Raw genomic sequence first — 23,866 nt, 5'->3', positions numbered from 1 at the left:
AGGAAAAGCCCGGGAAGGGGGAGGGCAGCTTAGGAAGTTCTATGGGCATTGCCTTCTCTTTGTTACTGCCCCCGGGCTCTGTTACCTGGTGGGGGAGCTGCAAGCCAGCTCCTATTTGGGGCCTGCAGCCTCCCACTGAAGCAGATTTGCTCATCCGCTTGCAGCCGCTCCACCCCAGGTGCCGGGAGTGCCCTAGAAGTCATTACACTGGGCCTGTCGTGAGGGACGTGGACCCATGCTGCAATCAAGCTGGGAGGCCCCCCGTTATCTCTTTTATTGTACCAAAGTCCCCGACACCGACACAGCCTCTCATCCCCATAGGGCTCCTTTGCTCCACCTGGCTGGGCTGGGATCCAGCCCCAGGATGCGCACGTGAACCGACGGCGACAGCTGTAGCAAGTGCGCCCCTCGCCGCTTTCCACTGCTGGGGTGTCCTAGCAATGGCACAGTAACCCTGGAAAACCACACAGCTCCCACCCTCCTCCTGACTGGCCTGAGCACATAGGAGGCCAGGTCTGGGTGTGCCGGGCTGCTCTGGCCTCTGGCACGAAGACGCTTTCCTCCCTGCTGTCCTGCGAGAGCTCATGCCCTGACCTTTCACACCTGTGTTAAATGAGCTGGCAAAACTGGCCTAATCCTTGCAGTGCCTGGGGCATCTCACCACATATAAAGAGCGGAAAGACAGGACAGGACATACCTGTGGACCAGGGGGACCTTTCCCACCCGGTGGGCCAGGGGGACCCTGTGTGAGGAGAGAGAGGCAGAGATCAGAGCCTGAATATTTCACCTCCCTTCTGCTGAGCGCTCATTGCACATAGGCCGGTTGAGAGGCCTTTTCACCTTCTCACCACAGCAGCTCAGGCTAAGCACTTTGACAACCAGCATGCCCCCACCAGACTTCATTTAACCGCTGGGCGCAGAGGTCACATCAGACCTATCCATGCCCACAGAAAACAGATCAGCCCTGGAGTTTTGGGGTGCGCTACAGGCCGGTTCTACTGAGAGGCGGGGAACAATGCTCACTTTGGGACCGGCTTTTCCTGGAAATCCTGGTGGGCCCCGGACTCCGGGCTCTCCCTGCAAGAAGGAGCAGAAAGAAGTTTGTTCATGTCTGTTCTGCTGAAGAACCTCTTGGGAGCAGCAGCAGCCGTGTCTCAGTGAAGAATGGTGACTAGGGTTGGGAAGGTTAAGGAGAGCTGGTAAGAAGATGGGGGTGGGGGAGAAGCCTACGCAAATGTTCTGACCAGTTCTAGAGGCGAGCGCTGCTGACGTGTGTTGGTGGAGACAGAAAGTTGGAGTTTGGGAAACTATTGTAGGGTAACTTCACAGACATCAATACCAATAAGTGTGCCCAATGGATTCGAGATAGGCCTGAGTCAACACCCCAAACACCCCCAATGTTTGATCTGGTGTCCAGCCTTTTTAACAGGTCCTTATAATAAGCCGAAGCCAGACACTGGAAATGCAAACTCCTACATTTCAAGGAAGTCCATATCTAGTTTGGAACTTAGCAACTCAGGCCTATCTCTGTTACTAACATGGACTGAGGAACAGATGTAGCAAGATTTCAGTGTGTTCAGATTGCGCCCACCCTAAATGTCTGTTATTCAGCCATTTCCCCCTCTGAATTCCAAACCACCACCCTTTCTTTTAAATCCAACATTGGTCCATCAGGAAATGAATGAATGAGCATAAATGGCACAAGAGATACCAGAAGAGCAGTACAGTCGGACCCTAAGAAGGCTAATCCTACACCCTGTTCCTAGCATTGGAAGTAGATCGTTTTCTCCACAGTCACCGCCCCAGTAAATGGCAAAGAAAAAGATCTTTGCAGGTCACCCCAGAGTTCCCAATGATCTTCATCTCTGTAGCTCTTTCACAGTCCTACCTTTTCACCCCTGGGTCCTGCCTTTCCTCTGTCACCAACAGGTCCTGGGTAGCCCTGGGACAGAGAAAGCCATTGATACTGGCCAGCTAAGGCTGACACACTGTATTCTCTCGCAGGGAGGGGGAGGAAGTGGAGGAAGCTAGCAGCCTATGGAAAATGGTGCTCGTGTCCGAGATGTGGCACCATGATGTCCAGAAGAGGTGGTGGTCATCACATGGTTTAAGGTTTCACACACCTCCCTCTGTTTATTTGGCTCTTTCTCAAATTAACCACCTTCCCTTAAAACAACCATAATGATCGAGGGTCTTGTGGCCCTTCAGCTGCTTTGGCCAGCAGTGGCATGTCTAGCTGGCTACCCCTCACACATTTAACCCTGCCCCCTTCCCACTGGGTCAGGAGAATCTCATGAGAGCACTGAAAACGGTCACTTAAAAACTAGAAACCTCCCCCCCCAACAGAGTGGGATGTGCTAGTCCTGAGTATCATTCTGCTTATTTAAAAAACACACAGTTGGGGTGGAGCGGGGCTCAGCAGGACAGACGGTGCCCATTTAGCTTATTTATTTAGCCAGAGAAGAAGGCGAGATCTTGTGCCCACTCAACGGGGAAAGAGGCTGTATGCAAAGCCACCATCAGCGTGCCTCACTTTAACCCGGGGATCAGGACCGAGAGCTGCACAATGTAACATGGGGGTTTCCAAACCTCATAGAAATAGGAGCCCTGTTTCCTCAAAGCAACAAGGCAGAAGTCACCAAACATCTTCTGCTCTGACCCATGATTCAGGTCTGGGACTATGAGAAGAACAAGTTCTGCCACGCCAGTCAGGGGGCAATAGGTCAGTATTGGAAAAGTGCCTGAACCAAGCCAGCCACTCTCACTGACATGCGGCCTGTTCCTTGCACAGAGAAATTCCAGGGATATACCCAGTGCAGCCAGCGGTGCACAGCTGGGCCGGGCCTGTAATTCTGTGAAAGCTCCTTACACGGACTGTTGGAGGTGCCAGGTGCTTCTGGGCCTCCCCTCTGGACAGCTGTTTTCCCAAGCTCACCCTCTCCCTGCCTCTGCCCCATATGTTCTCCTACAGCTGCCTGCTTGTTGCTAGGCCTCATTTTTCACTAGGAACAGACGGGTATCACTTACATACATGCCAACAGGTCCTTGCAGTCCTTCCAAGCCAAGTTTACCAGGCAGCCCCTGCCAGGAAAGAAATGAAAATGTAACAAATGCAGCAAGACTGGCTTGAATACAGGTGGTCAGTTCTGGTGCGAGCATTATGGAAGGAGCAGTAAAATAGATGACAAAGAACTAGGGTGCATAGACCTCACCAGCTAAAAGCTCATCCAAACAGACATTGTCCTTTATGGTCCAATCCTGGGCACTTGCAACTCCTGTTGGCTTCAGGATGTTTGGAGTCAGGCTCCAAAAGGACAAGGTATAGAGTTGTGCCAATAACCGATTCTTTGGTTCGGCCACTCCACTCCACCCCTCAGCAATTGTTTTGGGTCGAACAAAGCGTTTCATTTAACGTGAGGGGTTTTTAACCATTTCTTTCCTTCTTTAACTTAATAACATGGTTGTTAAACTCGAAACAGCCGGTTTTGATTTTTTTTTTCTGACTGAAACAATTTGGCGGATTCGACACGGATTCGCAGTGTTTTGGTCGACCCAAATCTGCATCTTTCCAAAAAAAAGATGTTGTCCAAAACCTGCCACCCAGCTCCAGTGTTCAGCCAGGTGCAATGCTGGCCCGCCTGGGGAACCAAAGCTAGTAACACAGACTGCACCACTTGCTGCGTGTGGTGGCAAAGGGTGAGTGCTGCAGATGGGGAGGGGGAAAGAGGCAGAGCTGCTGCTTCTCTCTGCAGAGAGCCACGACAGGCAATTCAAGAGGTCCCGTGGCCTGAGGCAGCTGGGACACGGGGCACTGTGCCTGTTCGGATTGGGAGGTAAAAGAAAATACATAAAGGATCCCCTGGCTCAGAGCCAGCAAGAGCCTGAGCACGCACTGAGCTGGAACACGGAGCTATCCAGCGAATCTGTAATGAGCCCTTTTCCCCTGGAGTGCGGACAACATGGCTGATGTTTCAGAGTGTCATTGAAAAGCACCCTTCTGTAGCCATCCACTTCGTGAAGCACTTCAAAGTAAGGGACCCACCCAGCCTCACACTGATCTCTCTGTGGTACTGAAATGCCTCGGAAGAGATGCTACCACAGAGCCGATCCCAGAGGAACATTCCAAAAATTCCAACTGAGCGAAGCCAGGGGGCTTCTGTCATTGAGACCAGGCTACATGTGGGAGTCAGGGCCCTGCACCCCCCACTTCCTGCGATTCACCGTGACTCTCAGCCAGCCAGTAACACAGAGGGTTTATTAGATGACAGGAGCACAGTCCCAAGCAGGGCTTGTAGGTACAACCAGGACCCCTCAGCCAGGTCCCTCTGGGGGGCAAGAAGCTTGGACCCCAGACTTGGGGTTCCCTGCGTCTTCCCAGCCAGTCCCAGACTGAAACCAAAAACCCCTCCAGCAGGCTCTGCTCCCTCCTTCTCTCCCCCTCCCCCTTTGTCCAGTTTCCAGTTTGTCGCCCCACCCCCCTTCCGGGCTCAGGTACCGTCCCTCACCTAAAGCCATCCCCTGCTCTCCCATCCCCCATGCAGACAGTCCCAGTAAAACTAAACGACATTCCCAGGTCAATCCGCCCCGCTGCCTACTGCGTCACCACATGAAATGGCGCCATGGAGCTCCATCACCTCGCACACATATACCATCTCGTTAGTGGCTCTTACCCTTGGCCCCGGTGAACCTGGGTCTCTGCCTGGTCCTGGTTTTCCTGGAGGGCCCTTAAAAAAACATTGGGGGAAATGTGTCATTAACCGAGTCACCTTATAAGGCTGTTTCAGGTCCTGGCACTCATTGCTCACTTAGCTGAGCAATCTAAGTTAATATTTGATTGTGATGCATTAATTCGTGGATAGCCGCTGCCGCTAGCCCAAAGCTGGCACTGCAGAGAGACTTAACCTGGCACGCTGGGTGGCACTCACAGGGCACTGTGTTCAATAGATCTGGTGCCCTGCGTAGCAGTCAAGTAGTTAATGGCGTCTTAGACATTCTTTCTGGAGATGGCGCAAAATAGTCACCTTACTGATTGAGAAAGTAAATAGATCTGGGTGCTTTTGGGCCCTGGCAGCTGTACATGAACATTCTGTGCACTCATTCATTCTCCCACGACGTGTGCGCACTGTCCTGGATGGACTCTGAAACCTGCTCCAGCGCACATGACCATGCCACCCCGAGTGGTTGCATCATCTGGTGGCCACAAGACCAAATGCTACTACACAATGTGACTGCTCTACAGCTTACTACCAGCTCTCTGTTACTGGCTGGTCCAGCAGCAGGTCCCTTGCTATTTACTCTCAAGGCGCTGGCATACCACTGCTAAATGGTACTCTGGGTTTTCATTCGACTTTTCTGTCTGCGGGCACCTAGGGGAGGTTTGTACAGACTCACTGTACATGAGTTTTCGTCGTAGAAGTTCAGTGATCAGATTCCCCAAAGCGGCCTTATTTCCTGTATATAATCCCAGGGAGTAACGTTCCCCTTGCACATCACCCATGAAAAAACATTAAGGAAAGAGAAGCCCCTCCTCACTGAGGTGTCTCTCATCAGACAGAGCATTCTTCTCCTCTCCATTTAAGGCATGAGCCAACACCCACTTCTGCCAATTGGAGCTTTTCATGGATTTTAACAGGTGTTGGGTCGAGCCCTTTAAGAGGACTCTAGGGGAGGGGTTCCCAATCTGAGGCGCACATACACTGGGGTGGGGGTGGGGGGTATGTGAGACACCTCTGACGGGTAAGCAGGAGAAATTATGTAAAGGTGGATTCATTAATTATTTTATTTATTGCATTTTCATAATAGACTAAGCTTTAAAACTCTGTGGGAATTTATGTAAAATACGGTAGTTAATTTATTTCAACATGTACCAATGGAAATGCAGACACACAGAGATGCTGAGATACAGAGCCCTCACCTCCAATCACTGTACAGTGCGGGTTCAGTTGCCTGGCAACTGTCCAGGCTAACTGAGCTCAGAACTTAGCTAGGGTTTGGGGGGGCAGGTTTCGGTTGTATACGTCACACTATAACTATATCTGTATGCAACAGTGAAATATGGACAGATGGCTAAAGACAGGTAGCGTTAAGAAGAACATACAAAGTATCAGTGATGAGAAGGGTAGGGGTACGAAGGCAGCTGGTAGATCTGGAAGGGGGTACACAATAAGAAAAATGTGGGAACCTCTGCTTTAGGGGGTTGGATCCTCCCACTGGTTCCTAGCGAGAAAACAACAACATATCCCTTACCAGTCATTATCAGTCTCCACCCCATCTACCATTCACCACCCCAGCAAAGCAGCTGACTTTCTGCATTAGTGCTGTGCAGACTAACGCAACGGACAAGCTACCGTAGAAAGAAGATGCTCCTTACTATTGGTCCAGGAGGTCCATCGTGCCCTCTGTCACCTGGTAAGCCACCAGCACCCTGGAGAGAACAGCAAAAGATCAAAACACAGTCACTGAAAGTCGGGGGGAAGTGCTACTGGTAAGGGAGAGAGTGGTAGTGGACAGCCCGAAACAAAGCATTCCAGGAAGGTTGAAACAGAACACGTCCATCTTCGCGGCATGGAATGTTTCCATTTCAAAACGACTTTAGTTTCATTTGAAAAAAAAAATTGTGTATTATATAATGTCAGCTCCAAAAAGTCGAATTTGGAACAAAAACGTTGTGTATTTTTACCCAAATGAAAATGTTGTGATCAATCTGAAGCAAACTGGTTTTTGGAATTTCATTTTGTGGGAAATTTTGATTTTTTTGGGGTGGGGGTGGGGGTTGGGTCTTTGTTCCATTTTGGATCAGGGAAAAAAAATCCAAATTGCAGAATTTCCCACAAAATGGAAAATCTTGTTCCCCCACCCAGCTCTGGCTGCTGGCTCCCATTGGTCCCATCTTTAGGTCTGTTTCTGATAACCCAACGGCACCAAACGTGCCTTAGAAATAACCACACTTTTTTTATTTCCCCTGGAGGGAGCAATTTTTCCAGCCTCTCCTCCCTTGCTCGTCTTTGCACAGATAAGCAGGTGGGGACTGCACGTTTCTTAGCAATGGAAATCCTCATCCTACCTCCCGCCATCCAAAGAAAGAGAAGATGCTAACTTGGTACAGGGCTAGGGGAAGATGCACCCAGTACAACACACTCCAAAGTCCCTTTCTCAGGCAGCGTCCGGAACTAAGTGGTTTTGAGGTGACTGGGAGCAGTTCACCTGCGTTTCAGAGAGCTGGGCAGGGTCAGACGGGGAGAAGGGGTTAAGAGAGCGAAGGACGCTGTTGTGTCTCAGCCCTAAGAGGGGAGGCGTGTAATGCGTCGTCTCTCAAGCATTCTAGGTTAAATCTTGTACCATGGAACTGGGTCGTTATTAGCTGACAATCGAACATGGAAAGTTTGCGTTGGAAGGTAATAAGACCCCACAGCAGGTTTGCTTGCAGTAGGATTTTGTCACCATTAACAAGGGTGTTAAGTGACAAACCCCTATCTCTAATCAAAACCCTGGATCTGAATACAGGGCAGGACCCTCTTCAGACTCAGAGGTCACACCCAGGAAGTCCAGGCTGACTGGTTAGTTGAACTAAGGCTGGACTTGATCTTTGCTCAAGAAGCCACCATCATTAGGGAACTAGCCTAGGACTCGATAGCCTCAAGTTCAGTTCCTAGCTCTGCCACAGACTTCGGGTGTGATCTTGGGCAAGTCACTTAGTCTCTCAGTGCCTGAGTTTCCCATCTGTGCAATGGAGATAATAGCCCTGCCTCACAGGGGAGCGTGAGGATAAATACATTAAAGATTGTGAAGCGCTTTGAGATCTACGGATGAACAGCTGCGTACAAGAGCTAGGTATTATTGTCATGCTGATGTGGCTCAAAGGACTGGAAGAATTTAAAACAAACACACAAGGAATTCTACTCACAGCTGGTCCCTTTCTGCCAGGGCTCCCCATGGCACCTGATATACCCTGCAGGATAAGTCAGACAGATGATAAGGACCAAGAGAGAGCACAAACCTTCCCCCAGCTCCCGCCCAGCACTGTATTCTATGAACATGGATTTGCGCGTGAGCTCTGCTTTCCCTGTAAGGGAAGTGCTCTAGTGTTGCAAGCCAGAATCACGTGCAAACCTGAGAGCTCATTCCTTAAAGGTTAGATCAGAATAGGGTTGCCAGGAGTCCGGTTTTCAAAAAGGGACCCTGGTGTCTCTGGTCAGCACCAATGACGGGGCCGCTAAAAGTCCGGTTGGCAGCTCAGTGTGGCTAAGGCAGCTCCCTGCCTGCCCTGGCTCCACGCAGCTCCCCAGAAGCAGCCAGCATGTCCAGCGCCTAGGCGCAGGGGCAATCAGGGAAGCTCTGCACCACCTGCAGGGGGCGCCTACGGGCAAGGAGCCGCTTGGCCATGTCTCCATCTAGCCGCTCCCGGGAGTGGCGCAGAGCCAGGGCAAGCAGGGAGCCTGCCTTAGCCCCACCCCACCACCCACCAGGAGCTGCCTGAGCTAAGCGCCACTCAGCTGGAGCCCACCCCATGAACCTCCTACCCCAGCCCTGACCCTGCACCTCCTCCCGCACTGCCCCAACCCAGAGCCCCCTCCGGCCCCCCAAACCCCTCATTCCCAGCCCCACCCCAGAGCCCGCACCCCCAGCCGGATCCCTCAACCCCTCCCGCACTCCAACCCCCTGCCCCAGCCCGGAGCCCCCTCCCACACCCTGAACCCCTCATTTCTGCACCCCCCCCCTCCCAAACCCCAACCCTCTGCCCCAGCCCAGTGAAAGTGAGTCAGGTTGGGGGCAGTGAGCGACAGAGGGAGGGGGGCTGGAGTGAGTGGGGGGCAAGGTGTTGGAGAAGGGGCGGGGCCTCGGGGCAGGGCAAGGGTGTTCGGTTTTGTGCCATTAGAAAGTTGGCAACCTCGATCAGAAGCAAGGAGTTTCTGGAGCTCATCCTAGCGCTCAATAAATGTCTGTTCCCAGCACATCACTATGCAGTTTGGTTCTATGCAGCATCTCTGCACGAAGGGCTCAGGACGGGAACAACTGGGCTCGGTGTGCGAGGAGTGAGGGTTGAGGCTCGTTGGCAGAGCTGCTTCTGGGCACAGGACTAGCATGTCTACGAGAGCACAGAGGGCGGAGTGAGCTGCAGGTGGCAGGGGAAATCAATGGGCAGAGCTGTGCTGGGGACAGAACTGGAACACTGGAGGGGAGGCGGAGGTTTGGTGCAAGTGGGGAATGAGGTGCATGAACCATGCCAGCCCCAAGCCTGTGCTCTCAAACCCTCACTGCCATGCAAAGATGGGCCTAGACCACAATGTTTGGATCCAGCTCCGAAAGTCCCCAAGCCTGAGGAACTCCCTGCTTTTAGGGGTACGGTTATATGAGACAAACCAACACAGGAACCAGCGAATATCGGAGTTAGCGCAGCATGCAGTCATACAGCAGCTTTCACCGGCAGCCCTGGCCCCTGTAGCTGGCACGGCAATTACAACAGAACAAAGAATATTTAAGTATATAGTATAGAATGGGAACCTGTGTACCAGGCTTTCCTTCTGGGCCTGCTATTCCAGGAACGCCTCGTAAGCCCTGTAAAGCAGATTTTTACCCTGGATAAGCATATGAATGAAAATAGGGGCTCAGATTTTAAATGCTGAAAATATAGACGGCAAAAGCAGCTTTTAAAAGGACACCGTTATGTGCGACTATATAAGCAAACACAAATATTTTCATAAGAGCAGTTTAAACAAATGGGAATAGGAGGCTCTTGCATATGTACATTCGTTTTCTGTATGAACGCTCAACTCTGCCTACCGGGACAACCGTGACGAATGCAAACACATCTGTCTCTACTGTTATCGTGTCCTCCGCCCCCCTCCTGCTGTCTGTCGGTTTAGTCACCTGCTTTGTGTCATCTAAACCCTAGACTGGGACCCCTCTGGGGCAGGCAGTGTGGTCTGTGATTTGTTTGCACAGTGCTTAGTGCGACGTCGGCCTCATTCCGGTTGGAACTCCCTGGATGCCAGCGCAAGAGAAATAAACTGCACGTGCAAACTGGTAGGTTTGGAAACCTTCCCAAGAAAAGTTTGCACTCGTAACTGCACTGTGCCCGTTAACATGCATCATGTCTCCTGTCTGTGCCCTCCCTCAGCACCCTGCGCAAACAGCTTCCAACGGTCTTTCCCGCCTCCGCCGGCCAACGTTCTAACCAAAGAAGAACCCGAGCAGCAGGTAAAAGCCTATTTTTACTGCCGCAGAGAGAAAAACGTCAAGGGCCTTAAACATATTTTTTCCTCCTTATCCTCTTTTGCCCACCCCCACAACTATTAATTGCAGCTTGGTTGTCAGATGTAAACTTGTGTAATAACAGGTCCCCTGAAAGCTACTTAAAAGAGAGTCTCGCTTCCCACATTCCTTGCTAGTAGGTAAAAAGTCTGTTGTGTTTCTGGTGGGGTTTTTATTAATTATTATTCTTACAACAATGTCAAACTTTCATAGACTAACACTCACCCTGAATCTCCTACCCCTGACCTTCCTACAGTCTTACCCGAAGGCAGAATACGACCTACAGAACATTTGAACACAAACACATTTTCAAATTGCTGTCAAACCCCAAGCATGGCGCACAAGAACGGTCTCATGCCGGAGCTATACTACGAAAACCGCTGACTGCAAACAGCCCACTCCAAAGTGTGCTGTAGAGGTTAGCAAGCACTGTTAACTCGACTCTTTTCCACCTTAATTTGTGAGCTACAGAAAACAAAAGTGTTACATTTTCAATAAATCCTAATTAGGCACATGTGCAACTACAGCACCAACAGTGAAGGGCACAATTAAGACGCCTAATTAGGTTGAGAAATACGCCATTGTGCCCTTGATGAGAAGCCATACTCCCCATGCACGCTGCCTGTTTGTTTTCCTGCTCTCACACAAGCGAGCAATAATGCTGTTAAGCGCACACGTAGTTAAACACACAAGGTCTGGACGCTGGCATCAGTCGGGAGGATCTGCACTGCAAATCAGCAGAGTCCCACTAACAGCAGATCAGACCAATGCCCTCTGTTTGGAGAACGGTACACTTGTATCTGCCAACTCTGATTCCCATCTAGGCCTTCCGCTTTCAAACCTGAACCATGCAACTGAGGCAGCCAGTGCCGATCCCTTCTCTAGAGCACACTTCGCATGAGTTCAAACCTGAGCATTGGTGCACTGCTACTTACTGGTGGTCCTGGGATTCCAACCAACCCATGCTGGCCCGTACGGCCCTGAAAAGAAACAAATATTACAAAAAAGGACTGTGCCATCATTAAACAAGATGCAAATTCAGAGGCCTCAATACGCAAGTTTGGCAACAGGAATGATCTTTGCCAGCACTAAAAGTTACAGGGCTTTTAAACATATCGCTGGGTTTATATACTTCAATTATGGCTCAATTTTATCTAAGCTCCTCTCTCGTACGGTATTTCCACCACTCTAGCAAGGAGTCATTTATGCAGTCCTTTCAACCTTGCCATGGTTATCTGCTGCTGCTAGCCACCTCTTAGCCATCTCCACAGTCGGGCGGCTCTAGCTTTTTTGCTGCCCCAAGCACGGCAGGCAGGCTGCCTTCGGCGGCATGCCTGCAGGAGGTCCCCATTCGGGACCCGCGGATTGGGCGGCTTGCCTGCAGGAGGTCCCCATTCGGGTCCTGCGGATTCAGCGGCTTGCCTGTGGGAGGTCTGCCGGTCCCGCGGATTCAGTGGCATGCCTGCGGGAGGTCTGCCGGTCCCGCGGATTCAGTGGCATGCCTGCGGGAGGTCCGCCGGTCCCGCAGCTTTGCGGTACCTGCGGCCGAATCTGCGGGACCGGCGGACCTACTGCAGGCAAGCTGCCGCAGGCTGCCTGACTGCCGCCCTCGCAGGAACCGGCAGGGCGCCCCCCATGGCTTGCTGCCCCAGGCACATGCTGGAGTGCTGGTGCCTGGAGCTGCCGCTGTCCACAGTAGATCTCTGCATAGTGGCTCTGTGCCTTCAAGTCATTCAGAAGCTGCAGCATCCTGATTCGGCAAAGCAACTTCCTTGAGTCTCATTGACGTCCACGGGACTTCAGTTTATGCTGAAAGATGAGAACGTGCTTAAGCGCTGTCAGCCCTGGAATGCTCGTGAGGACCAAGGCAGCCACTCTTCAGTGCAATTTCTCATGCAGAGTACACTGTATGCCCATGCTACATGATCTGTGCTGCTCACAGAGCAATTTTTTGGAGATATTTAAGGTGCTGGTTTCAAGGCCTATAATGACCCCGACGTTCACCCCCAAGTAACAAAAGACTCTGTTAGTTACCCTGTGTCCTCTTGGCCCAGGCGTTCCCTTCGAGCCATCTGGTCCTCGATTGCCCTAAAAATTCACAGGGAAAAATCATTTCAGGCACCACTGCTTGATTCCCCCACCATCCCTGTCTATCTTAGAGATACAGAGCTGGGCATGTGTCTTGACAGTTTCAGGGGCTTCTTCCAAAGCCCATTGGACTCAATGGATCTAACAGCTTGGGGTCAGGCTGGAGATGTCAGTTTTGATGTGGATTTTCCTACTGAAATGATGCTGTAATGGGTGTAACGCGTGGTACGCCTCAGGGACCGGCTAGAGCTTACATTACAAGCCACATCAGTCCCGAGCTGGGCAAGCGGAGATGGTGGGCCCAGCAAGCACTGCTATGCGGAGGGGTGGGGACAGACATGACTTTTTGTATGTGCCTGTCACTTATTGAAACCCCCAAGCTGCCAGGATGCAGAGTCCTAGGTAGTCTGGGCTGGGAATGTGAGAACTACCAGGTCACTGGAAGTCTCCAAAAGTGCTGTCTGCTCAGGGCCACAGGTGAACCCAGAAATCTTATGAGAGCAGCAGACACAAGCTGCAGCAAGACCCTCAACACGTGCCAAATTCTCACCCTGAGAAAGGCGTAGTTCCCACCCCCTTCATATTCTGAAATCCTGCCTAAAGGTTCAGTTGGGGTGCCAGGCTAGGCAACAGCTCTGCTGGGGTACCGTCAGCCGGATGTCTATGGATCACAAGGGTTCCTGTTATGCCAACACCCACATATCAGTAAAGAGAGGCTGTGTGTGTAAGGGGTGGATGGGTATACAGAGGTAGAAGGTGGTTGCCAGTATTTTCCCCCTCCTCTACCGGTCAGATTTATTCTGTAGCCTATTACTCCGCCAGCTCTGCCTCCACTGAAGAAGGAGGGTTTCCCCCTTTTTAAGCAATGCACCAAGTGGAGGTCACACATTCTCACTGCTTGAAACCTGTCAAGCAGATTCACAGATGGGGCTGCAGGATACAGTCACTATCATTTCATTTTGGAATCAGCGCGCACGCACGCACACACACGAAGAGCAACCAAAATACCATCTCAAACTCTCTTTGAACAGGACAAAGAGGATACTGAAAACAGGGAAACTCTTATTCGGTGGAATAAAATATGATCAACTCCTTTGTGTTCATTACCCAAACAGGGACCTATCAGGAAAAAGCCAGTGTAAACAAATCCACCTTAAAGCTGGCCTCATGCGCTGGCTAGGTCTACTCTGCAGCTAGGAGCGCGCTTCCCAGCCCAGTAGACAGACACATGCTAGTGCTACTCGGCAGCATGGGTGGCTGCTTTGGTTTGCCGCCCCCAGTACAATCCCACCTGATGATCCCTTTTAAGAAAATGAACGTTGCCACTGTGGAGAGCAATTGAGATGTATTTTTGGGCCTTCCACTCCTGCAAAAGGGGACACCCTCTACACGTTGGGAACCAGTGAAGGACCCACTGCCAGCTATATTACAAACGGAACAACACATTATTTTATAAAAAGACTCCATCAGATCAAATATGAGGTTTAGGTTGTGCAAATGCTCTTACAAAATCTAAGGCCACGTTTACACTTACCGGGACGGTCGACGCGGCGAGTTCGACTGCTCGGAGTTCGAACTATCGCGTCTGATCTAGACGCGATAGTTCGAACCCCGGAAGCGCTAGTTCGAACTCCGGTACTCCACCGCGGCAGGAGGAGTTGCCGGAGTCGACCTTGGAGCCGCGGAGTTCGCTTCCACGGCGTCTGGACGGTAAGTAAGTCGAACTAGGGTAGTTCGAATTCAGCTACGTTATTCACGTAGCTGAATTCGCGTACCCTAGTTCGACCCCCGAGCTTAGTGTAGACCAGGGCTTAGACCAAAGAGAAATATTTCCTTGAATGAAAAAAGAACAAAAACAAAACCCCACAACCTCCACCCCCCAACCCAATAAAAACACCTTTATTTTAACAAGTCAACATTAATTTGCTTTCAGTGCTGGCAAACCCAAATATTGCAGCGTTATGACAGTGCAGGAGGATGGAAAGTGGAAAATGACAAGAAACAAATGAAATCTCTCAGCTTGGACAATGACAGTCAGTTCGGTGAATTGCACACAGTGAAAAGCAAATACAGAAAAAGTAAAAGTAGTCAAGTGTCTATAGTACAGCAACTGGGGAAGAGTAGCAGAGGTTTTATTTCCTCTCTCCACAACCACAGTTCCACAATTTATGATGTTATTTGTAACATGGGACATTTGGTTTTTACATGAGTTTTAGGCTGGCAGCATCTATTTAAGCATAAGACACCTCAATGTGGAGCTATGTACTAAAACGCTATAGCTATGGACAACACCCAGCCTTGTTCCAAAGAGAGTTTATCATGCCCCGCACCTTCCACAGTCATGCACACCAATAGGTGGTATGGCTCTGTTGAGCGTTCACTTCTCCGTGCCTCAGTTTCCCTAGCTGCAAAACGGGGATGGCACTTTGTCTTTGTAGAGGCTGGGATCTTGAAAGGAGCCTACTGGTATTAGGCACCCAAACCCTGTTTAAATTCAGTGGCTTGGATTTGCAAATGAGCCTACATCTACACAGCAAAAAAACCTAGCGGCACTGAGTCAGAGTCCAGGGTAGATGTCGGGGCTCGGGCTGGAGCCTGGGTTCTGAAACCCAGTGAGGGGGCAGTGTCTTTGAGCCCAAACGTCTACATGTTATTGTTAGTCCTGCAGCGCAAGCCAGCTGAGCCGGGCTCTGAGAGTCGCTGCGGTGGGGCTGGTTTTTTGCTGTGTAGACGAACCCTAAAGCCCTCTGAGATCCATGCATGAAGAGCGTTACACAAAGGATTTATCGCGACAAAATGGAGAGGGAAGAAATAATGGTGACACTGACCTTCGGCCCTTCACTGTTGTTCTGGCCCGGTGGGCCTATTTGTCCTTCCTCCCCCTAAAAGGGCAAAGAAGCAGAATTAAGGGACAGTCAAGACAACCTTTGGAAAATCATTTCTATAATGAGTCAGGGACAGTCTGCTGTGTGCAAGGCAATATTTGAATTCAATATTATTGGATAAGGCTCCAGCTGATCTTTGGAAATGCTGCCGATCTAAGTACACGCTGATGCACCGGACACTGCTTTCAAGGGGGAGTTACCTACATAAGGTACAAAGAGAGAGAAGCTGTATGCATATATCCCTTTACAAGGGTGTTACCCACAGTCGCGGTGTAACCCACGGTCACAGATCCCCTGCTCTTCAGCAGGAGAAGAGATGTCTCACCATAAATATCCCTGGCCATCCAGCAGGGAAGAGATCCCTTGAGAGAGGGGGCATGGGGTTATTAATTACTGGTGTTGCAGTAACGCCCAGGACATCAATCAAGGATCATGGTGCTGGATGCCGTACAGACATGCTGTAAAAAGAGACAGTCGCCATGTCCTCCATGCATCAAAGAGAGAAGCAGCCCACCGCCGAGCAGTCCAGCACTGTCCCCTCCCAAGCATGGCATGGAGAACAAACCCTTCAGTGTTTCATTTGGTAGGAAAAGAAAACAGACCGGGGCCAAAAACGAAGGAGGAACTGCTGCAGGGCTAAAAATCACCAGGATTATCGAACTGTGTTTGTTTCCAAGAAGTTGAATTAAGATGATTAAGCGGCGCGGGCCAAGGGACATGCTGGCCGCCCTTCCCGCAGCCCCCATTGGCCTGGAGCAGCGAACCGCAGCCAGTGGGAGCTGCGATCGGCCGAACCTGCAGACGGGGCAGGTAAACAAACCGACCTGGCCTGCCAGGGGCTTTCCCTGAACAAGCGGTGGCCCTAGTTTGAGAACCACTGGTCTAGATCTCTTAATGCCCCCCTCCAGCCTCGAGGGACACAGAAGGCCAGGATGGCTGTGGGCTTGTCACAGTAAAATGCATGAAGCTGCTATCTGCAAGCAGATACTCTTTTGAGATGGGGCCTGCTGCATACTAAGCTGGAAAGGGCACTGTGCAGCGGGGAGAGGATTTCTGCTGAGTTATCCTTCTCTCAGAATGCATCCAATCTGACCAGTGAATGCCTAAGCAGGACTCATAGGGGCCTGAATGAGATAGCATTATTCTCAGACAGCGTGCTATCTTACTCCTGGAAAGGCAAAGGGGAAACTACAAGCCCCTTCTCTCATCTTTCTTGTGTTTTTGAACATGCAAAGAGAAAGATCAGCAAGGATCTAATTCTATGTTAAAATATTCAGCTTCCTGCTGCATCCGCCCCGCCCTGAGACTCGGCACTGAAATCTGCACTGCATGAGAAAGCGCTTTTTAAATCAGCTTCCTTCTTGCAGCACCTCAAGCTTTGACCCTCTCGGGTCTCACACGCTAAGGAGGGTTCCACCTGGCCAGGTGGAACTGACTGGAGACAGGTGCCTGAACTAGACGAGCCCTGCTTTGAGCTGGTCTGGCAATCTCTGCCTTCTTCACGGCTAACAAAATTCCAATGGCAGCATCTTTATTTTCAGAGGTGGAAGAACCAGAGAGCTTCACTCCCTGATCTCGGCTTCGGTTTGAAGGGCTAGCAGTTAGAAACAACAATCTGCAAACTGCACAATCTCAAAATACTTGTAAAGTGGTGAGCAGGTCTGATCTGGAGAAACAACCAGCGAGACCCTCACAAGGATATTATTAAGGGCAATTTCACTGCAAAAAAACACATTGGAAATCTATTGAGCTCCTGCCTTTGGCCAGAATTTTGCTCCAAGCTGCATTGGCAGTGGCTCTCTCAATTGTCTAATTTAGAATCATCTACATAGACTCCTATGGGACAATTCCAGGGCAACTAGGATCAAATCTCTGCTAGTGTGCACTGGTCCAGGTCCATTAATGTCAAGTCCTGTGGACCTACTGAGAATTTGGCCCTTAATTTCTACCTGGCCCATTATCTGATACTGAATCCACTCTGCCGATGGATTAAGTACCTCTTTGCAGGGTTAAGAGCAAGGCAGCATCTCTCTTTGTGCATGTGTACCCCTTCGTTTCTCATTTTAAGTTTCTCCCCAGGAAGATGTAACTTGACTAGAGAGAAATAATAGGATATATGTTCAACTTCTCACAGCAGTTCGATAGTAACGATAGTGAGGGAGACAGTTAATAAACTCTCCTCGGCATTTCTTCTAGGGTACGAAGCTTACAGCAGATGAGATTTATCATTCACTATGGAAAGTGACATTTGCATTAGTCAGACAACATGAAAATGGCAATAAGCAGAGTACACGTGTTTTTAAAGCACATGGCGCTTCACCATTAGAGGGAGCTCGTGCATCGTGTGTTTTTCATGACGACTTGTCGAGAGGAAAAAGTTGGGTCAGTTGGAGAGATGCAACGTTCTGAACTGTAGCGCGTGGAAATATTTGCACCAACTGTCTCAGGAAGAGTCAGCTACAAGTGAGTCTGGGCAGGGCAGAATGCCAGGGTTTACTCCAGAGGGAGAGAGAGGCGAGGAGGAAGGCAGCTGAGATTCCCAGCAAGACTGTAGGCTGTGGGATGGGATCAAGGGTTACAGAGAGTCAGTCAAGAGAAAGGAGTGGGGAAATGGGGAAGCTGAAGCATTTGGAGCTGAGGCACGGCAACGATTCTAGTCTGGGTCCTTTCTGCCGAGAGGCAGGAAGTGTGTTCAGCAACCCGCTTACACCAAGACCGGGCAATGGCTCAGCAGAACCGTAAACTCAGTGAGAGCTGGGATGAGGTTCCTAAATACACACCTGCCTCTAGAGCAATTCTCCACCTGCTGCTTGGGAAATGTGACCTTCGGATTCATTTTAACGTGGAATCAGATACCTGCTTGGGGCCTATAATTCACACCTGCACCACGACTGCCGATTGCCCTGCAGGACGAGGTACTGAATCTCAAATGCTATTTCAGTGCTGTACCTCAGGGCCCAGGTCTGGACAATTGATATCAACCCGCTGTCCATGTTGTTAGACCACTCGTGCATAGAACTGCTGATAAATTGCACCCGCAGAATGTAAAGGCCTAAGAACCCAGCTTCTCCCAGAAAATCAATGCTAAAAGGGAAAGCACAATATACTCATGGCTGAGTTGCAGGGTGAGGAAGGGTAAACGGATGATAAGTGTAGACTCACTGGCCACTGACAAAGCAGCCAAGCACCGTACCCTGCTCTCCCGGGTATGTTTCAAGGTGGGGAGGGGACACCACTTAAAAGATATTTTCTCTTGCATGTTGTGCTGCAACACAGCATATAACCAATGTCAAGAAGCAAAGAATCCTTACGTCATGTCCTTGGCGTCCAGCTGGCCCTCTGGGTCCAGGAAATCCCTGCAGACCCATTTGACCTCGAACTCCTGGGGGCCCTTTCATCCCCTGTGGCCCACGTTCTCCCTGGAAGCAATAAGATACAAATATATCATGGAGGGCCTGGCTGCACCTCCTGCTGCCCTTCCACCGGTGTGAACGGAGATGAAAACGGATGAGGTCTTTGTAATAAGCAACTAGCGTGTCTATCTCAGCTCCTAACCCCCCAGGGCAGCCATCTCCTTGCTCCCCCTCTGGATAGTTCATCTTCTTTTATCTTTGGGTCTCTTCAATCTCATCACGCTGCATTCGTGGCAGAATAAAGTGGAAAAGGAAACAGCCTTAATTAACCCTAAATGCCCCTTCTTTGATCAGGTCACCAGAACATGCCTCCTGTTATCCAGCTTGTCCTGCAGCCACAACCACCAGCTGTTCTTTATTCCTGGCAAGTCCCTTCTAGCCCAAGCCCTGGGAAGTTAGATAGACCTCAGCCAAATCCCCGGATCCAAATAACCCTGAACTTTGGGTCCACACCCAGTTCTGAACTTGGCAGCTCGCTCCCACCTCTGATTCAGAGTCAACACCACTGAACAACGTCCTCCTCAGAAACACCACGCCCGATCCTGTCTCCTTACCAGGACCGGTGGGTTGAAGCCCAAACAAGACACGCCGCTCCACCTCATCAGAGCGCCCCAAGATTTGGGGCTGAGCAGGATTTGACCATCTATAATATGTATATGGCCCTAATTACTGTATCATCTGAGCACCTCACACTGTTCAATGCATTTATTCCCGGGACACCCCTGTGCAGCAGGGTCATGTGGTTATTCCCACTGTACAGAGAAGGAACAGAGAGACTAAGTGACTTGCCCAAGGTCACACAGGAAGTCTGTGTATGAGCAGAGAACTGCACCCACATCGCCCAACTTCTAACCACTGGACCAGCCTCTCTCACCAAAAATGAGGTCCTTTTCAGATTAAAAAGATCTGCCCAGGGCATGAGGAGAACAGAGCAATTGGGAGCTCCACCTGAATGTTCATCTAGTGACATGAGCTCCTAAGAAATCCTTGTGAAATTCTGCCACTAAAGTGAAAGTAGGGATGGGGTGATCTCCCTCCCTCTGATGGAGTCGCCTCCCTTTCTGGATACTGCCTAGAGCAGGGGTAGACAACCTACGGCACACGTGACGAAGGCAGCACGCAAGCTGAGTTTCAGTGGCACTCACACTGTCCGGGTCCTGGCCACCAGTCCAGGGGGCTCAGCATTTTATTTTAATTTAAATGAAGCTTCTTAAATATTTTAAAAACCTTATTTACTTTACATACTACAACAGTTTAGTTATATATTATAGACTTATAGAAAGAGACCTTCTAAAAAGGTTACAATGTATGACTGGCACACGAAACCTTACATTAGAGTGAATAAATGAAGACTCGGCACACCGCTTCTGAAAGGTTGCTGACCCCTGGCCTAGCGCATCCCTGGCAGAGACCCATATCCAGACGAGGGCTCAAAACTTATCATTGGGCCAGTAACTGGGTTGAGGGGGAAGGGGAAGAATTATTTGTGATTATTTTCATTTAAAAAAGGGCTGAGATATTCACACACACACTTTGCCCACAGCTCATGGGTAAATCATGAAAAGGCCCTGGCCCAGACTGCAACCTGTACACCTGCGCCAGGCCTGGAAATATGGTGAACAGGGTCAGTTGCAGGGAAATATGTGTAGACATGCAGGAACGAATAGGGCTAGAAACACTTTGCAGCTCAGTTTAACCTTGCAGCAGTTCAGTGCTCTAGTGTAGACAGGCCATTAGTTAAACCAGATGAGCAGCTACAAACCTCCCCATAACCTACTGCCCTATCCTGCCGTGCCTGTGCCGCTCTCTCCGGCTGCCCTGCTACATGGGAGGAGGTTCCCAGGCTTAGCATCTGGAAGGCCTAACAGGTGGGAACTGGGTAACTGACGCGCCAAACCCAGGTTTCTCCAGGGTAGTATTGTATATTGGAAACGGAAAAGGTTCGGAAAAGGGCAAGAAAATGATTAGTGGCACGGAGCAGCTTCCGTATGAGGAGAGATTAATAAGACTGGGACTTTTCAGCTTGGTAAAGAGACAACTAAGGGGGGGATATGGTTGAGGTTTATAAAATCATGACTGGTGTGGAGGAAGAAAATAAGGAAGTGTTCTTTCCTCCTTCTCATAACACAAGAACTAGGGGTCCCCAAATGAAATTAATAGGCAGCAGGTTTAAAAGAAAGTATTTTTTCACACAATACAGTCAGTCAGTCTGTGGAACTCCTTGCCAGAGGATGTTGTGAAAGCCAAGACTATAACAGGTTCAACAAAGAGCTAGATAAGTTCATGGAGGATAGGTCCATCAATGGCTATTAGCCGGGATGGGCAGGGATGGTGCCCTAACCTCTGTTTGGCAGAAGCTGAGAATGAGCGACAGGGGATGGATCACTTGATGATTACCTGTTCTGTTCATTCTCTCTGAGGCACCTGGCATTGGCCACTGTCGGAGGACAGGATACTGGGCTAAATGGACTTTGGTCTGACCCAGTGTGGCTGTTCTTATGTTCTTAGTATTCTCTGTTTGATCTGTGAGTGCTATTCTGGGGCACTGGAACAATCTGAATAGTGGGGTGCTGAGAGCCATTGAACCAAACTGTAAACCCTGGATATAATGGAAACCACTTCAATCCAGGGGGCACACCAGCACCCCTAGTTCCAGCACCTATGCTCTGGGGTGCAGTACTCCAGGTTCCCCAGTTAACTCTCTTTCAGGTTAGACCCCGCAGAATCGCATGAAACCTGTTCTCTACATACAGGACACTAGAGCAAATACACAGGCCATTGCTTTTACAGCAAGGCTCTGCTTTGAAGGCAAAGCATCAAACATGAAATTAGGAGTGGGGGAATCCTCTGTTTTCAAGGGCCTAAGGGAGAATATACCAGGCCCCAGATATCTGAGTGACCGCTCCCCACCTCTGACCTGCCAAGCCAGCTGAGGTCAGGTAGGTGATCCATTCCTTCCCGCCGACAGTCCCATCTGAATGGGGACAAGGGCAGGACATTTTCGGGTCACAGATCCATTCTCTGGCAGGAAGGGCATTTTAATGGATATGGTGCTGGACTGGGATTCAAGGGACCTGGCTTCAAATCCCAGCTCAGCCACAGCGTTTCCTGTGTGACCATGGGCAAGTCAGTTGACCCTGTGCCTCAGTTCCCCACCTGCACAACAGGGATGAGGCTGCCAGATCTCACAGGAAGTAAACCCTCTTCCATTAGTGACTGTGAGGTGTTGACACTGTGGTGATGAGCCCATGTAAATACCTAGATAGATGGATCTGTGGAATTCCCCTGTCTGTGCTCTGCCAGAGCCCCTCTCAGCCTGGTCTTCCCGGCTCAGTCAGGGCAGAATCTTTTCTATTTGAGTCAGGTTCATCTTTGGCCATTTGGGCAATTTCCCCCATGTCTAGTCCTCTGTGTGTTTGGCCTCTTGTTTGAGGGAGAGACTGGTTCTCTCTGGGCCCAGCTCGGGGGCAGTTTTTGCCATTGGTACTTTAGCTTCCATAATCCTTATTCTGACATGTGATGTGTTTCCATGTCACTAAACGCAAATTGCTTCATGCTAACAGGAGAAGTACAAAGGGCTGGAGAACCCTGAGCCTGTTCTACATCCCGCTGGGAGCAAGAGCCCCTCCTCGCTGCAGCAAGGAGCTCAGGAGACAGTGACCAGGGATATCCAATTCCACTGGCAGAGCAAGAGGCACTTTTAATGGTTCTCTCATGACCTTCAGCTCAGAGCTTGTCTTTCCCTGCAGCCACGTCTTCACCAGGGAAACTTCACCTGCTATCGAGCCTCTTATTAAACACTGCACCCCGATGAGAACTTAATCCAGTACCAGAGGGGACTAGCTAGGCCGGGCAGAGGCACAGGAGAGCCATGGTGGGAGGAATCCTCCCAGACCTGAGCTGCAGTGCTGAGAACACTATGTGTTGGAGGGGGATGAAGGACAGGAATATCTGGGCAATGGCAGATCTTCTGGCCCCTTCCTGTCCCTCTTATGCCCCACCCACTCCATTCTAAGGGGCTCCTAGAAAAAGTTAGCTCTGTACTGGGGCGTAAATCCCTGTGTGGCCCTCCCACATCTGGCCCACCCTCTATTGCAAAGGGAACCACACTAACCCCATTGATGTGGGCCTGGGCTCCCAGATGGGGGTCCGGCTAACTTAGCTCTCTATGCAGCATTGCCAGCGCTCATGATTTTATAATAAGCCTCACAATATTGGGGCTTAAAGCCCCATCTTCTGGAGTCATGTGATTACATGAGAATCACAGCTTCCATTTAATAAGAAAACCGGGGGGGAGTAAGCATCTAGCACTCATACCCATGGAAAAAGCTTAAAACACTGATTCCTAAAGGGTCATGAACCAGAACTCAAATAAAAAGAACCCAACTTTAAACAAACAAAAAATCAAGATTTTTAGCTGATCATGATTTTGGGGGGCCTGACTCATGAGTTTCGATCACTTGACATTGGCAATGCTACCTATAAGAATGTTAAGAAAAGGGGTCCAGAATTTCTGCAGGTGACTGCTAGAGTAACTTTCCTGGCATGGCGGGATCTTCTTTATACAAACCTCCCCCTAGTGAGGCTGCTGTGTACAAGGAGCAGAGACTCGCCTGTCAAGAAGGGTGCTAGAATAAAGGTGCCTAGTGATTCTAATTGTTTATTCTTTAAGTGCCAGCAGAGAACTCAATCTAATTATTAGTACAATACAACCAGCTAAACATGCTCTGAGACTACATGGCCACATTTAAGCAGCAGGGAGGAATGGGGAAGCGATAGAAATTACCCTCTGAATGCCAGCCACTGGGTCTACTGTACCTTGTCTCCTTTGGGTCCCATGTCCCCTTTCACTCCATCTGTGCCTTCACCACCCTGTAATAAGAGCACACATTAAAAGTGCAGCTTCTCAGGAGACCGAACTGTGACGCTCCCCATGGCTGAGGAGCACATCGATCTGCTTTCAGCATTGGAGAAGAAGCTTTCACCGGTTTTGATCAAAAGTTCATTCTTGATGGATCTTTCCACAGGTAGAAAGGGAAGTCTCCTTTCTACCCAGACCAGAAAGCTGCAATGTGACCCTACGTGCCAGATACTCCGGTAACTTTAGACCCCTGCTGGTAGCTTTAGCACCCCTGTAAAATGGTGGAAGAGGAGTGTCAACAGTAGACCTCCTGTAGTTTGGAGTTGATGCAAATATTAGTTGCTTGGGACAGAAGGAAGGACCACCTG

At 50.1% G+C, this 23,866-nt stretch overlaps 1 protein-coding gene across 1 annotated transcript in view; it reads right to left on the bottom strand.

Moving 5' to 3' along the window:
* The window catches only part of COL27A1 (collagen type XXVII alpha 1 chain), a 242,049-nt gene that overhangs the window by 36,665 nt on the left and 181,518 nt on the right, over positions 1-23,866 (bottom strand). Inside the window, exons 26-38 of the mRNA XM_044993151.1 lie at positions 23,456-23,509; positions 18,536-18,643; positions 15,168-15,221; positions 12,286-12,339; positions 11,187-11,231; positions 9,502-9,555; positions 7,904-7,948; positions 6,371-6,424; positions 4,671-4,724; positions 3,028-3,081; positions 1,889-1,942; positions 1,024-1,077; positions 698-742 (exon numbers count right to left, since the gene is read on the bottom strand). Coding sequence (XP_044849086.1) covers positions 698-742; positions 1,024-1,077; positions 1,889-1,942; positions 3,028-3,081; positions 4,671-4,724; positions 6,371-6,424; positions 7,904-7,948; positions 9,502-9,555; positions 11,187-11,231; positions 12,286-12,339; positions 15,168-15,221; positions 18,536-18,643; positions 23,456-23,509 — 729 coding nt within the window. The remainder of the gene's footprint in view (positions 1-697; positions 743-1,023; positions 1,078-1,888; positions 1,943-3,027; positions 3,082-4,670; positions 4,725-6,370; positions 6,425-7,903; positions 7,949-9,501; positions 9,556-11,186; positions 11,232-12,285; positions 12,340-15,167; positions 15,222-18,535; positions 18,644-23,455; positions 23,510-23,866) is intronic.

This window comes from Mauremys mutica, chromosome 18 (genome assembly GCF_020497125.1).
Source record: "Mauremys mutica isolate MM-2020 ecotype Southern chromosome 18, ASM2049712v1, whole genome shotgun sequence".
Classification (NCBI taxonomy): Eukaryota; Metazoa; Chordata; order Testudines; family Geoemydidae; genus Mauremys; species Mauremys mutica.
The sequence above is the reverse complement of the archived record's forward strand: the minus strand, read 5'-3'. Positions and strand labels throughout refer to the sequence as shown.